This window comes from Panthera leo, chromosome B2, assembly GCF_018350215.1.
Source record: "Panthera leo isolate Ple1 chromosome B2, P.leo_Ple1_pat1.1, whole genome shotgun sequence".
Lineage (NCBI taxonomy): Eukaryota > Metazoa > Chordata > Mammalia > Carnivora > Felidae > Panthera > Panthera leo.
Window position 1 is genome coordinate 77,995,860 of NC_056683.1, and position 17,104 is coordinate 78,012,963.

At 36.1% G+C, this 17,104-nt stretch overlaps 1 protein-coding gene and 1 pseudogene across 1 annotated transcript in view; both read right to left on the reverse strand.

Moving 5' to 3' along the window:
- RARS2 (arginyl-tRNA synthetase 2, mitochondrial) overlaps positions 1 to 17,104 on the reverse strand; it is a 64,106-nt gene that overhangs the window by 14,781 nt on the left and 32,221 nt on the right. The window contains exons 6-8 of the mRNA XM_042939322.1: positions 12,596 to 12,651; positions 10,270 to 10,353; positions 6,388 to 6,464 (exon numbers count right to left, since the gene is read on the reverse strand). Coding sequence (XP_042795256.1) covers positions 6,388 to 6,464; positions 10,270 to 10,353; positions 12,596 to 12,651 — 217 coding nt within the window. The remainder of the gene's footprint in view (positions 1 to 6,387; positions 6,465 to 10,269; positions 10,354 to 12,595; positions 12,652 to 17,104) is intronic.
- Positions 8,790 to 9,348, reverse strand: LOC122220157 (annotated as a pseudogene).

Consider the following 17,104-nt stretch of genomic DNA (forward strand, 5'->3'; position numbering starts at 1 on the left):
ACTGACACTATCAAACAGAACAATAGAAGAGCCTTAATTAGCACTTAATCTGCCTGTAAATGAACAAGAGAAAACTGTAATTATTAACATTCATCACTGTTTTAGAAAAGAAATGCATTTTCCTTCACAAAATAACTTTAATACTATGTACTTCTGAAATTACAGACAATTTTTAATTTAGTCACCACAAACTTTTTATGTTTAGAAAGTATGCATTTTGAAGACAGCCTCCTTTTGAGGTTAGATCTAGACACAAAAGGAATAAAAAGGAAGTTTTCAACTTGGATTTGGTAATAAGAATGTGGCTTAGGATGTTCTTGAGAATGGGAATAATTTTTCTTTTAGTTACCAAAATACGAAAGTGAGGTATATTTCCATTAGGAAATAAACTAAACATTTAAGACTTCCTTAAAGGAATATTAACCTTTTCACTATTTCTAGATGCTAATATTCCCCAAGAAGCATAGGATATTTTATTTCTAATTTAACTGATTCAGAAAATTATCATCAGCTCAAGATGATCTGTCCCAATGTAAAGAAATAAGTATGAAAAATAAAAGTATATAATGCTCTCTTACTCTCTTAAATTTGATTCTAGAATACCACTGGCAACATAGACACAGTTTAATTCTTTGCTTACAGGGCTCTAACCCCAACCCTGGTTACTTCTGTCTTAAAACAGAGAATAACTACTAAGAACGCTCAGCATAACTTAGACACTAAAGACCCTTTTAACTATACAATTTGTCTTCTATCTTAAAATGCATTTAATTTTGTTCTAATTTTTTTAGAAAAAACATGTAATGAATTCATGATTACAACTCAAACAAAGAAGGTAATTTTTAATGTTGTTTCATGTCTTGATCAGAAATTCCTTACAGAACTGCTGGTTGAGATAGATTTCTTTTGTTTTCTTTTGTTTTTTTTTTTTAAGGTTTATTTATTTTTGAGAAGACAGAGCATGAGCAGGCGATGGGCAGAAAGAGAAGGAGACACAGAATCTGAAGCGGGTTCCAGACTTTGAGCGGTCAGCGCAGAGCCCAACGCGGGGCTCAAACCCACAAACCATGAGATCATGACCCGAGCCAAAGTCTGATGCTTAACCTACTGAGCCACCCAGGTGCCCTGAGATAGATTTCTAATGTTAAATGTAATATTAAAGAAACTCAAACAATACAATTATAATTTAAAAGATCAATATATCAGTTAATAATAAAATAAAAACTTAGTAATTTTCAAGTTTCTCATTAGTATATCATTAGCAGCATATAAATAGCATTTTTTCATCTATTCATCTTCTTTCAGTATTTAGAATCGCCTATTTTTGGTCTTTGTTAATAATAATGTCCATGATATACCTTTATTCAAGGGTGATAAAGATTCACTTCTTATATATATTAGACACATGGTGATATACATTTCTCATGCTGAAAAAGTTTTTTGCTCATTTTGATGGGGTGGGAGGGATAATCACTGAGCTATTAATATGTACTCTGGTCTTGCTTAGTATTCCCATCCTTGTTCTAAGAACACTCAGAGGAAAATGAGGCACTGTAGTGACCCCCAGAAGAGTAGGCGTTGGGAAGAAAGGCTAGTGGCTTTGGGGAAGATGGTCAAGAGTATGGTAAAACAGAAAAGCTGCCAGGAGAGAGGAAAGGACAATTGTCTAGATTGAGGAGGGAATGGGGATGGAGAAACATTCCCAGGAATAGCAAAAGCTGGGCAGCCTCTGGGGTGGCAACAGGCCCTCTGAGGGAAATGGTTTATGGTGTCCCCACACAGGGAGGCTGATATCTAGACCTATGGAACTGGGCCACAGCTAGGATCTCCTATGTTTGTCATACAAGCAGAGCTGTGTGCCTCCAGGGCATTTACGTAGGCTGGGATACTGGACACATCAGTCAAGACCAATGTGGATTAAAGCTAAGAAGAGGCCTCCATGCCCATCCTGAGATGTACATAAGAATGTGGAGGACTTTGTGATTTGGAAGACGAGAAACCCTTAACAATGACTAGAGATGACTCTTACCACTCTCAAAAATATGACTGGGTTCAGATTTAATTAGGCTTACAATTTAAGTTATTTCTTCCATGTAAGTATTCTAATGAGTAAAATTCACATTAACCATAATAGTCACTTTCTCTGAAAATAGTAATGTGATCTAACCAATAAAGAACTCTTGAATTCAAGTCTTTATAAAATAAACATTTCTAAGTGCACAAATATGCCATTATGTCTAGAATTGATTTAACTTGAATTACTTTTTTAAGTTGAAGAAATCTTTTTTGGAGACTCTAAAGTCAAAACAAACAAACAAGAAAAAAAACCCAACAATCAAAAAAAGAAGCCCCATGGTCTCTTGAGGAATAGATACTTCTTCCACATTAAAAAAAATGAGAGCAAGTAAATAGTATCATTCATTAATTTGGTGCTTTGCTCTTGCCCTATTTTCTACTTTTTTTTGTGATTAATATAGGGAAACTCAGGGTCAAACCTCTAATATACTATTTCCTACTAATACATTATCCTCTAACTTTCCAGGTCTTTTTTTATTAAATGCCCATCACTGTAATTACCTAAAAGCATTTTAGAAAGGGTAAGGGAAAAATAATAAATACTTTTGGGGCCATTATGAACTTAATATGTTAATATATCATGTTCCCTTTATAAATGCCACTGTTAGGGTACAGGGCTAATGGATACATTATTGTCATAATATTTATCTCTTAGGAAAGGCTGCTCATGTTTCAGAGGCATTTCTATGGTAATCAAAATTCATATTAGGGCGCCTGGGTGGCTCAGTCGGTTAGGCGGCCAACTTCGGCTTAGGTCATGATCTCGCAGTTCATGGGTTTGGGCTCCGCGTCGGGCTCTGTGCCAATAGCTTGGAGCCTGGAGCCTGCTTCAGATTCTGTGTCTCCCTCTCTCTCTCTGCCCTTCCCCTGCTCATGCTCTCTCTCTCTCTCAACATTAAATAAGCATTGAAAAAAATTTAAAAATTGATATTAATAAGCAATATGCAATGAGTCAAGTTCTAAAACCTGTAGCCAAAAAAAAAAAAAAAAAAAATGCTGGTTATACATTCCTAAAACAGTGTTAGATGTTCTCAAGGTCCATTCAAGTAGTTTAAACCTAGGAGAAACCCTGAAATTACTTTTAAAAACTATCACGAAAATAGGTAAAAGTAGGGGCGCCTGGGTGGCTGAGTCGGGTAAGCACCTGACTTAGGTGCTTGATTTCAGCTTAGGTCACGATCTCACGGTTGGTGGGTTCAGGCTCCGCATCAGGCTCTGCGCTGCAGTGTGCGGACTGCTTGGGATTCTTTCTCTCTCTCTCTCTCTCTCTTGCTCTTTCTGCCCCTCCCCTGCTTGTGCTCTCTCTAAATAAATAAACATTAAAAAACAGGTTATAACAAGTAAAAGTAAATTAGACACCCATATACTCATGATTTAGATTTAACACTTTTTACCATAAGGAATTACTTTTTGATAGAAGCAGAAAGGCTTTTTTATACATGTCACAAAACTTAATTTAAATGTTTTCTTTGAACCAATAATGTGAATTCTAAATAGCAAATATATTAGTTATTTAACTCATTAGCTAATTTAGGGGGAGGTATGAACTATTACAAAACCAGTTCCCCATTTCATGACAAATCAGAACAACTAATAAATGGTTTTAAATGATGACCAACAAAAGTCCCATGTCCACACACAACAGCCAGACATCATGGGAAAAGAAGGACTACAGGTACACAGAAAAACAAGTAATGAAGCAAAGCACAAAAATGGGAACGCAAGAGAGAACTGATTGTAAATGATAAATATTTTCATCACAGGAAAGAAATCCTAAAACTATCCTATAATTTCTATACACAAAAACTGAGAAACTGAAACTGGGGGATACTGATCATGATGCCATTCAGCAGGAGGCAGGCCACAAACTGCCACTGGATGGCTGAAGCCAAATTCAAAACAGATATGCTGGAAGGTTGAAACTGAGAAAACTAAAGTACTAATTGTGTTCCTGGTACAGCAATTTGAGGATGAAAGAAAGGAAAATGGTATGTAAGTAATTACAATCGATGGAAGTGAATGGCCAGAAGGGCATTCTGTCATGCCAGTGGAGGACAGGGCAGTGCATGAGCACCTGGGAGTCAGACTGCTTGTGCTGGAGCCCTGCATCTGGCCCTCGGGTTTTGCATCAGTAACTGCATGATGAAGTCAATTTTGAGAAATGGTACGAGTGTATCCTATAATAGTCAGCTCTTCCTTGGAACTATATAGGTCTGATATTCTCCAACTTAAATGGAAGAAAGGGACCAAAAAAAACCCCCTACAAGATCAAATTCATACAAAATGTAACTGCAGGCATGGTGCTTGGGGCTGGCGATAAAAGATTGGGAAGACATGGTCCTTCTGAAAGTGGTTACAACTATAATCTGACGAGGAAAAAAACCAGCGGGTCCAGCCAAAGTCCAGGTTTTCTTTTAGGAACGGTATAAAATCATTTATTAATATTTGCCTAAAGCTCAAAAAAAAAAAAGGAAAAAATTCCTCACTTATGCTCAAAGTTTTTGTTGAAAATAATCTGCAATGATGGCTATAATTTTAAAATGAAATTGGGCTAGCAAAAATTAGCCCAAAGATAAAATAACCTGGAGGCTGCCACTTTAGGCTCTGCATTTTTTTTCTGTCCTGCAAAGGAAGAAAGAGCCAGTTAGTACCCTAATGGATTTCTTTTATTACAAACAGCAACGTGGGTGTATTTGGCTTGCTCTTTTGTCTATAACTGCTGCTTCCCTATGAAGCTTTTAGGCAAAAGAACACTTAATGAAAGCAACACCACTGTTCCTTGAGTTTTTAGTTATTCACAGAAGTACCTCCTGCCCTTGTTCCTTCTTTATGTGCATCCATCAATAAACAACCTCTAATATAGGTGTATAATCTCCAACTTTTTATGAGTCTCAAAAGCCTGGAAATTTGTGATAAACTGCATAGAAAGAAACATACATTTAAGTTTCTATCAGGTTTGAGAACAGACTTTACTAAAAATATTTAAAATACTATGAATGACAAAGACTTAACTATTTTCAGGGTTAAATAAAACGTTTGAGGTGGGGTGGGAGAAAGATGAGAATAGTAACTCTCATATGAAGTTGTACTCTACATCCTTAAAAATGTTCTCTCAATGACAGACACAAGGTCTTCAAGCAAGTATTTTTATTTTCTGTGCAATGGGTTGTCTCTGTGGGCCTGGATCTGATGAAAGGTTCACTAAGCCTGTGGTAAAAAAATACTTGCCATTACTCAAAGTTTTAAAAAATAATACAATAAAAATTCTAGGCACTAAGGTGGCATGCTTTATTTACAGACGACCATAAAGAATCATTAATTTTTAAACTCTTGCCTATCAATAAAACTCAATGGAAAACAGAAAAAAACCTTTTGTTTAATATTATAAATAAAAATGTAGGCATTTAAAGTGCAGTGCATGCAGGGACTCAGGAGAAAATTACAAACCATTAAAACTCTTCAAGAATTACAATGTAATTTTTGTTAAATTTAACTACAAAGCTGCAGGAGAAAAATTATTTAACAGAAAGGAAAATTATGAAGCATTCTCAGTGGCTTTTGCTAGGGAAGTAAAGCATTATTTTGGTAAGTGCTCTTTCTTATGCACAGGTATAATAACATCTTTAGTCTGATCCCCAGAACGTCACCAACACGGCTGCTGTCATTGGTGTTTATTCTTGTGAGGCCCAGAAACAGAAGAGATAACAATTAGGACAATGAAAAGGAAACACATCTCCTGGAGATTAATTGGGCAGGAAGAGCTTTATTAATGAACTCTAAGAAAAACTGAGGACAGTGAATCAAAGTACCCAAGGGACTATATGAAGCAGAATAGGAAGGAGTTCACGCTGGGCAAAAGTCAGGAAAAGGAGCTAAAAGAAATTTAAAAAAAGCACACACAAATTCAGAGAAACACAGGTATCTTCCCCCACACTAGAATAAGATTAAAAAAGTATATACTCATGTTTTTCAATTCTAAATGAATTATAGTTATTGCCATGAAGAAACCCGCAGTTATAAAGCAACTGACAAAAAATTAAGAAATTTGCGTTGAATCTGTTATCCCATGTGTTTATTCTAAGATGACTCTATACCTAGAAAAATACTGTCCCAAATCAACTAAAACCTAAATAAACACTTGGACAAGAAAATGAAAAGAACTCCCTAGTAAAATAAAAGCAACATTGCTTTAATTCCTTGTTTTTATGAACATTTTTAAAAATCTCTGGGATTAAAAATTAATCCAAGCTGCAAAGTACTCTGAAAAAAATAAATTGAAGCATTTGTTACTATTGTTTCTTGCCAACTTACTTCAAAGAGGTGCTGTAAAGGATTGGACTGAAGTTTTTCTTCATAGCCAAACAGCTGGAAGCCAGTTCCCAGAAGACCTAGCACAGTAATACATAAATGAAAAAATTATAAAATGGAACAGTAGAGAACAGTCATGGCAGGGAACAGGTATAGCTATATCAAAATATCAAGCCCTTGTAATTATGTGTCCTGAGAGCACTACAAACACATGTTATCATCTTCTGCTACCCCATAAACTCAACATACTGAATCACAAATTCAATATGTTGAATAGATCACTGAAATTAACTTCAAAGACACCAATGGACTATGAACTCATCAAAAGCAGGGTCTAGGACTAACTTGTCTTTGTATTAACAGTGCCCACCACCAACGCAGCAGACATTAATAAAACAAGCATTTATTGACTAGCTACCCTGAGGAAGGACATCATGATGCTACATGCTGGATGCTTAAATTCTGTGAAAACAAACTTATGGGAGGTGATTTCAAAACTTTCTTTTTAAACTTGTAGATGTTAAAATAAAACAAAGGTAGAAGTTGGCTCGGTGTTATAATATTAACCCTTAAAAAAATAACTGGAGAAAAACAATAAAAGACAAAACTCAAAACATACCTGGTTATCTCTCCCATTCAAGGTGACCAAGCAACAAATATCTTTTATCTAGCCATATGTTTGTCTTTTATTTGTCAATGATTTTTTTTTTTTTTTTTTTTTATCTTTGATGATAAGTTCTGCATTCAGGGATAGTATTAGTTTGAGCCTTATTTTTTTTTTTTTTAATAATAATTGAGGTAATAGACTGTAAGTACTTATATTCTTAGGAAAGATGATCACAATTTCAGTTTAAAAGGATATATGCAAGGGCGCCTGGGTGGCTCAGTAGATTAAGCATCTGACTTAGGCTCATGTCATGATCTCACGATCTCATGGTCTGTGAGTATGAGCCCTGTGTTGGGCTCTGTGCTGACAGCTCAGAGCCTGAAGCCTGCTTCACATTCCGTGTCTTCCTCTCTCTCTCTGCCCCTCTCCCACTCTCTCAAAAATAAATGAACATTAAAAAAATATAAAGTTCTTCCATGTCTTTAAAAAAAAAAAAAAAAGGATATATGCAGACTGGGACCAAGAGCAATAAAAGGTGGTTGAATTATTTTAAAAACCAATCTGTTTCTATAACTCTTATCAATTACTAAGCTTCCGATCTAAAGGAGCTATTGCCAGTGGGCCTTGCTGACATACATTTTTCTATGTATGTCACCATACATAGGCTCACCAGAAAGTGGGATGCTACTGAACTCAAAGATGTAAAATATTTTGGAGTTTTAGACAAGAACTAGAAGGATGACTTAAAAATGTACCAGCCCTATTCACTTTTAACAAAAAGCAAATGTCAGGGTCTTAGGAGTAGGGTGTGGAAAGATGCCCAGAGTGTTCTAAAAAATGGAAATAGGAAAAGTAAAGACCAATGCCCATTTAATATTCAACCTAATATATTTTCAAAAACTAATTTTGTGGTTAGAAACTATTTGCCAACTTTTAATAGGAGATAGCTGAAACACCCAAAATTAAAACTCTTCAACCATTATGGTTATAATGGAAATGGTGACAGATCATTAACCATCGTAGTCCTTTAGAGAAACATTGCGATAATAAAATCCTGTAGCTAAAATTGAATACCATAATCACCTATTTGCTAATGCCTGTGAAATGCATAAATCGGTTAAACTAATGTAAAGTGGATATCACCTATTAAATCTGATTGTTGAGCCTAGGGCCCAAATCTCTGACTACCAGCTATTGTGAAATGCAGGTGGATTTTTAAAATGCAGGGCATGTTTTCAGATTCCTCCACAGTGAATAGTAATGGTACTATTAATTGGTTCAAGTTCTACTATTTTTAGAGACTGAGATTTTTATTAATTGAAATGAAAGAGAAGGTCATGATAAATCTGTCTTTTAGAAACTTTGATTTCATTTCACTAGCTATGACAGAACAGAATACTATCAGTAAACTTTAGAACTGGTAGTGCACACTACACTTTATGGAAGCTTTAAAATATTATCTAGCCTTTCTTTTGGATTGGTACTGTAAAATACTTCCACAGATTCATTCATCAGTCTTAGTGTTTCTTATGTTTCAAGTACTATGGACACAAAGATAATTAAGACACAATACATGCCGTCAAGGAACATGTCATCTAGTAGGGGAGAGAAGCACACAAGTAAGTAAAGAGTAAGGCAAGCCTATTTGAGGAGAGCTGGATACTAGGAACTTGGTGATGCGAGATGTAGGCAAGGGCCTGTGTGTCAGAGAATGCCTTAAGAGGTGATGCTAAGGCCGGATTTTATATTTTATTTATTTTATTTTATTATATTTTATTTTATTCTATTCTATTCTATTGTTGAAAAAATTTATATTTAGATTTAGCCAGCTGGACTCAGTTTAGATGATCCCAATTTTGTTGGCAACATCCAAAGCATCATAGTCAGGAGCCAGTCGAACATATGCTTTCTTTTCTCCATCAGGCCTGATCAGAGTGTTGACCTTGGCCACATCAATGTCATAGAGCTTCTTCACGGCCTTGTTTGATCTGGTGCTTGTTGGCCTTGACATCCACAATGAACACAAGAGTGTTGTTGTCTTCTATTTTCTTCATGGCTGACTCGGTAGTCAGGGGGAACTTGATGATGGCATAGTGGCCAAGTTTGTTTCTCCTGGGGGCGCTCTTTCAAGGATATTTGGGCTGTCCTTGGAGACGCAGTGTCTTGGGCCATCGGAATGTAGGTGACGTGCGGATCTTCTTTTTTTTATGACTGTGGACACCTTTCAGCACTGCTTTCTTGGCCTTCAAAGCCTTTGCTTTGGTTTCAGCTTTGGGAGGGGCAGGGGCTTCCTTCTTTGCCTTCGGGGCCATCTTCATGAAAGGAGGCCGGATTTTAAAACACACATAACAGCTGCCAGAGATTTTTAATTTTTTTTTAATGTTTTATTTTTATTTTTGAGAGACAGAGACATGGCACAAGTGGGGAGGGGGCAGAGAGAGAGGGAGACACAGAATCTGAAGCAGGTTCCAGGCTCTGAGCTGTCAGCACAGAGCCCGACACGGGGCTTGAACTCAGGAGCTGTGAGATCAAGACCTGAGCCAAAGTCGGACACTTAGCCAACTGAGCCACCCAGGCGCCCCAATAGTTGCCAGAGATTTTTAAAAGTTTGCATTTCACATGCTACCAGAACTTCACTACCTTAGCAACTTCATTTATCTTGCCCTTCTTTGATTACAGGTATACTATGAGGTAGGAATGGTTCTGAGTAAACTCACAACATTAGAGATAATTTGTGGCATTCAACTGTTTGGTTCTCACTTCTCTCTTCCTCTCTTTTTTTTTTTTTTTGACCCCCTGTCACTGCACAATTTAAGAAGGAGCCAAAGTATCCCACTTTCTTTTTCTTCTAGGCCACTGGCTCAGGGTATAACAACAGATCACCCTCCATGTATGATGCAGGGAGGCTGGACCCCATTTGTTTGAAAAATGGCAGAGCTGTAGCTGGAAGGGATTATACAGCTAGACTTACTTCTTCCCTGGTACATTCACTTCTACATTTGACACATGTAAGCTACTTTTTCTTAATAAAACCATAAAAACCTGTATTTATTGCCTTGAATGTGTGAGGTTTCCTCCCCCAAAACAGATTTGTGTGGTGAGAATTGTTCTAATAAACAGAATACAAGACTTATGCAAAAGAGCCATTAGAGGGAAAAAAAAAAGGTAGGAGGCACTACTCTACCCAATGGATTCTGCCTATATTCTGCATGATCAGGTGACATAAAAGAAATTAAACTTAACAGTGAGATAAAAGAGAAAATTTCAAACTCACTTACCAAACTGCATGCCCCAATCTCCAAGGTAATTTATTCTGGTGACTTGATGTCCTAAAGCTTCTTTGAGATTTGCTATAAAATTTCCTAGTAATCAATAAAATATACAGTTTCTCATTCTTGTTATCCATTTTGGCATAAGAACCATGTGTTTCTCTATTATCAAAGCATAACAAAAATTTTTTTGATAAAATTTACCAATTCAATTTTTTTTAGTAAAACATTCACTATTGTGTTTTCATCTATGTTATGGAGCAGGAGTAGAGAATTATTTGGGGGGCAGTTATTCCAAAGAACCTCACAATTTTCCTAAGAACCTAATTTTCAGCAACATTAGTGGGAGCTGGGAACATATGTTAGAATAACTGAATTCCAAAGAAAATAAGAGAATCTCAATATGTAACAAGAGATAATTTCCCTAATCCCTATAGAGCCTAAACCACACTGGTGTTTTTTTCTCAACAGCTCACTCTACCTTCTTTCAATCACTGAAATCCACCTCCTCATGCCTAAGAGCACATGGTAGTTCAAGAACTTCATCTTCCTCTACTGCTGACACTGCTTTGATATCCAACACCTGCTTCACTCTCCTCGTCTGCACTCATATGCTGCAGAGGCTGGAAACCTAAAAATTACATTTCTCAGAAACTTCTGCAGTTAGGGTTTCAGAAGTCACTTATATTTGGGCAATCAGATACGCTTTGCATGAGACTTCGAAGGTGAACATGAGGTGAGTGAGAGGGGAGCTACTTCTATTTTTTGTGACAAGCACAGCTGTGGAGGCTTTTTCTTTTTGGTGGCATCACTAATAGCCCAGTGTCCTGTCATGTGACTTCCAAGGGAACTGAAAGGGTATGGGGCTGCCTGTTTTGCTTATATGAATTCTAGAAGATATGGCAGGACTAGTGGCAGCAGTAGCATGGCTGCTACTGGAAGTGACTGCAGAAAAGGCAGAAGCTCCCTTGATGAACACGCTCTACGGTATAATTCTGGGAATCATTTATGTCACTCCACCCAACGCTTCTTCAGCACTTCCAACAACTTTGTAAACTATTCAATATCCTGTAATAAATTCTTGCCTGCTTTTACTACAGTAGATTTAGTTTTCTGCAAATAATCCTTCACCAATATGTATATCTGACTCAAATTATTGCAGCTACTCCTTTTCCAGCTTCCTTACTTCTAGACTTTCCCGGTCTATACAGTCCTAACAGCAAACTTCTTCTGTTGCTACTCAGATTGTATTCTTATTTTTAATTAGCATCTTATTATCTTACAAATCAACTAAATAACACAAACCTAAGCTTCTGGAATTAGACTAATTTCAAATCCTGGCTATGATACTTACTAGCTAGGTGATTTTTGGAAAAGTTACTTTTGGTATCTGAGTTTCCACATATCACGGTAAATAACACGGTAAATAAATTCTCAGGAAGTATTATCTCTTCCTGGCCCATTCCTACAATTTTGACCTACTCATGTAGCTTTTCTTACACAGTATATTTTTTATACTCTTTCAAAAATCAAACCCTATCATTTCCTCTCTTAAAATGCTCCAGGAGATCTCTCCCACAGCAAGAGGTGATTCCAGTTTAATAATGATCTATGCCACAAAGTACCAATTGCTCCGATTCTTAAAAATATTCAAATGACAGGTTAAATGATCCCTAAGGCATGCAATAGACAGATTTCCACACCAGAAGACAGATCAGATGAGATACACTTCAAAGTCTCTTCAATTCTAATTGCAGTTTTTAAATTGGGCTACTGCATCATGTCATGTTTTAAATAAATGAAGATCTTAGCATATACACTGAAGCATTACAGCTACGAAGTACAATAGCAATCTTTCTTAGAATACTCTTGTTTCAATTTCCAGTTTTGAATGCTCCAGTTAGCACTCAAGTGATGGAGATTGAGTTTCTTTTTTCTAATTGAGATATAATTGGTATTATAACAGTTTCTTTTTTAAAACAAAATATATAGAACAAAAAACCTGAGAAGATTACCATCATCCACACATTAACTATTTTCATTTTTGCATCTTTCAGATCTTCTTCATATGCATACATACTTTAAAAAAGTTAAAATCCTCGACAAACCTAACAGTTAAAATTAGTTTCTGAGTCAATCTTTTGGTTTTCAAACAAATTTCTTTTTCTACTTCTAAACCAATTTTTCCCATTTCATATATTAGCATTGGGCTCATATAAGTTTGAACTTTGTTTTTCGTCTTCTGGTTACTTAAGCATTAAACCATTAGCATGCATGATCAAAATATTGCCTCAAAGTCATGTTTAGTATTTTCTGTGAAATGAACGACACTCACCTATGATGGTAGAACGCAAATGTCCAACGTGAAATTTTTTGGCAACATTAGGTGAACTGCAAATAATTGCACAAGTTATATTTCTGTTCTATGAACAGGAGTTCTAAAATGAACTAGGTCATGCTTCTACAGTTTAACATAATTGGGGACTAAGGCCTTTGGTAATTCAGCTCAAAGTTAAGTGAAAAATTAGAAATTTAGAGCAAAGATAAATTAGAATTCAGAAAGAATTATTGAAATTGATCCTGTGATTCACAAGGTAGTATCATAGATAGAAATGGCACACTTAGGAAGCAGATACATTTAAGGATTGATAAAAAGATGAAGAAATTCAGAGACATTGTTTTGACATAAAAACAAAGCAGATTATTGGGAATTAAGTTTAGTATACCAGTTATAAATCCTTTATCCTCTTAAAAATTACTGACACCATAGAAATTTTGTTTATATTGGTAATATCTATCAACATTTACTGCATCAAAAACTAAAATTGAAAAATATAAAAATATTTATGCATAAAACTTCCCAGAATAATTGGAAATCTGGTTCACCACTCCAAATTCTCAGTCAACACATTTATCACTTCTCTGTATGCTCAAGAAGTTGTAATCAATAATTTAACAATAGCAAATTGCTTCTAGAGCACTAACTACCTGACAGGCACAATTTCATGCACTTTATACGTATTAATCCTTTAATATTCATTCGAGTTGTGAGGTAAGGTACTCTCATCGCTTATTATACAGATGAGGAAACTGAGACAAGAAGGAAAAAAGATAATGAAGCAAATGTGGTAACAGCCTGATGCCTCTTGAATGTGGGTGATAAGCATATGGATTTAACTGTACTGTTGAGTTTTGTGTATGTTTGAAAATTGCACAAGTTTTTCAATATTGAAAAAAAAAAAAAATAACCTGAACCCACTTGGTTAAACATGGTAAAATGAGAGCTTAATTTTGGTCTGTCTTCAAAGCCTTATACCAAGAGTATTACAATTTAAAAAACTGATTCTACATAAATATGCATGCAGTTGTAAAATTAGAAAACAAGAATGTTCATTTAATTATTTATAAAGTAAATGTCCTTCTAGAAATTAAAAAATAGGGAATCTTCCATTTCCCACCAAGACAGAGTAACAAGGATTGGATTTACCCTTCTGCCTTAAACAACCAGAAAACCAGAAAAATGTATGAAACACTGGTTTTATGAAACCAGACACTGAAGGGCTATGATCCCTGAGAGAATGAGGAGTAAAGTGACCTTGAGCAAATGTGTGAGCTAAAGCAGAAAAATCTATGGCATGGAATGTTTATATTACAAAAGAAAGCCTCCAAACCAATAAGCCATCTAATTTTCTCCTTTAAGAAACTAGAAAAGGAAGACCAAAGTAAGCAAAATAAAAGATAATATAGATAAAAGCAAAAGTCAATAAAATAGAAAAAAAAAGAAAATATTCTAAACCCTAATTGCAGTGGTAGTTACATGACCTGTACACCTTTGCCAAAATTCATCAAATTATATGCTGAAATGTTAAACTGTATTATATTGTGCATGATTATATTCCAATAAAGCTGATTTTAAAAAATGACAACAGAATAGTATGAAACAATAAAAATAATAAACCAGCCCTGGATATACTTCAAATATTAAAGGAATACAAGATATTATTTAGTGAAAAAAGTAAGCAGCAGAACAATGTGTAAAAACAGACTATCTCTAGGTGGGTAAACAGGAAACTAGTATTGATGAATGCCCATAAGGTGAGAACTAAGAAATGGGAATGGGGAAGAAAATTCCTTTCCACCGAATATTCTTTTATAATCTTTGAATTTGATCAAGCTAGTTATTTATATTATCTTTTTTTTTTAAGTGTTCACAGAGTTTTTGTATTGTTTTCTCTAGGACTGGAAGAACTGCATCTACCTAGGTTTTCAGCCGTGACAAAATGTCCCTTTTGAACCATCAATATGCTATTCTTTGGTACCATTTTCCTACTCAGAACGAATACAATGAAATGGAAAGTACAAATTCAAGTCCCTTGGAAACAAAAGTAGCCCTGGTGAATGACTTATAATTTGGATACCTTACTGAATCTTGTAAAAAAAAAAAAAAAAAAATTATGTAATTTCCTCAATCTTTAAGAAAAGACAAATATTATTGCTCTTATTTTCCAGATAAGAAACCAGGAAAATAAACTGTCCTATCCAAGACTGTCGAGTCAGTTACTAATAGTCACAACTGGTAACCCAATGTCTCAGATTCTTAATTTCCTAGTTAGAGGTCCTCAATCTGTTTTGTGAGAACACTTCACACTGGGGAATAGCAGGGGATGGGGAAAACTGAGCTGAGAAAGAAGAGGAAAGTACACCACTGCTGACTGTTCCTGAAAGTTTGATCTGTACAAAATAGGAAAGGCTGACTTTGCAGAGAGGAGGGAGGCAACAGCAGTTAGCTTCAAGTCTTATACCACCTACTCAGCTAGAGCTCATATATGATGGACAGTCCTCTACTCTGGCATTTTATCACGATACTCCTAGATCTGACAAAATATATGACAATCAATACTGTATGTCAGGGAGGCAGTAAAGGTAAAGTATACAGGCTTCAGAGTCAGAGTTAGTCTATGGCTCTGAGCAAGTTACTTAACCAATTATTACCATCAACACCTCAACTTAGAGGGCAAGTTTCTTGAACACTTATCTCTTGTTTTTTGGGGGTAAAGTTACCATATTTAAGATACTATATATTTAAAAAGCTCTGTTCTCCCACCTCTCTCATTTTCAGAAGAAATTCAAGAACGATGTTTCCTATCAACTTTGACCCTGTCCCTCACTTGTTTGTCTCTACTTTGAAACAACAATGGTAAGCATCATAGCATATGGAAAACTTCTAAGGGAAAGAGCAGCTATGGACAAAGCAATGCCAGATGGAATATAACAAAGAGCAAAGATGGCTGCTGGGACATGGACTCTGCCTTCATCAGCATTCAAATGCTCATTTAAATTCCAGCCTTCCTTATTAAATCCTTTAGAAAAAGCACAAGAGGAGCAAATCCATAAGCAAATAAAAAAGCCTACAAAGAAAAAGCCATACAAATAGCTTACAGAATACAACTCAAATAGAACAGGCTACTTTTAGACATTTCTTATAAGTGTAAACAAAAGAGTATTATTACATGGGAAACAAAAACAGGAGAAAAGCAAGAGAATCAATGAATAAGGAAGACTGAGGTGTTGGTATTTCAAGTTTGGTTGGGAAGAAGGGATGATGAAGGTCAAGTGACAATAAGAAAGAACGTGTTAAAAGTGAATGCTGGTGGCAACTTTTCAAGTTTCAAGAAACTTACAATAGCATTATTTCAAGGATGAATGCATGGTAACAGATACTATACCACTTCTCTACTGATTTTCCTTTACTGCTGGTTAGGTAACAGCAAGAAGTAGAAGAGGAATATGGTACTGAAGTAGGCGCCTCCCAGAGGAGGTGAAGTCCTACATCAATTTAAAGACATGAATGAAAAGAATTAGACAACCACAAGCTTGCCACTCTCGCCATTAAGAAATATAGTTAATTTGTTTTCCCTCCCCCTGATTTGGGGCTGATCTTGTGACTTGCTTTGAAACCAGCAGAATGTGACAGAAATGAGGCTATGCCTGTTTCAAGATGAGATGCTTTTACCATCTTGGAGCCCTGAGAACCTTTGTAAAGGAGTCTGGTTAACTGCTGAAGAGCCACTGTGGAGAGAGAGAGATGACTGGCCAGCCATCCTTCAGGTAAGCTGCCAAACAAGTAAATGGGCCACCTGGATTTTGACCCCCAGTATAGTCTCTAGATGACTAGAGCTACATATGATAACAGGCCAAAGAACCACTGAGCTAAGCCATCCCTGATTTCCTGATCTATAGTGTCATAAACATTAAAATGGTTGTTTCAAGACACTAATCAGGAATTGACACACGTTTCCTTAAAGAATCAGATAGTAAATATTTTAGGCCTGCAGGCCACCTGGTCTCTACCTCAACTATTCAATTCAATTCTGCTCAACTGCCATGGCAGTATAAAAGCAGCCACTGTAGACAAAATGTAAATGAAAGTGCAAGCCTGTGCTCCATTAAACTTTATTTATTTTTAATTTTATTAAAAATGCTTAAGTTTATTTATTTTGAGAGAGAGAAAGAGAGAGCAAGTGGGGGAGTGGCAGAGAGAGAGAGAGAGAGAGAGAGAGGGAGGGAGGGAGAGATAGAGAATCCCAAGCAGGCTCTGCACTGTCAGCATGGAGTCTGATGCAGGGCTTGAACTCATAAACAGTGAGACAGGACCTGAGCCGGAATCAAGAGTCTGGACGCTTTACCGACTGAGCCACCCAGGTGGCCTCCTATATTGAATTTTAGCATAGCCTGTTACACAAGAAAAGATAACAGAAATGGAAGGCAACTTTCTTTGAGGGATGGCCTTAGTGTAGTTCCTCTCTGGTGTGAAGATGACCTCATCTAGTCCATCTCCTCTCTG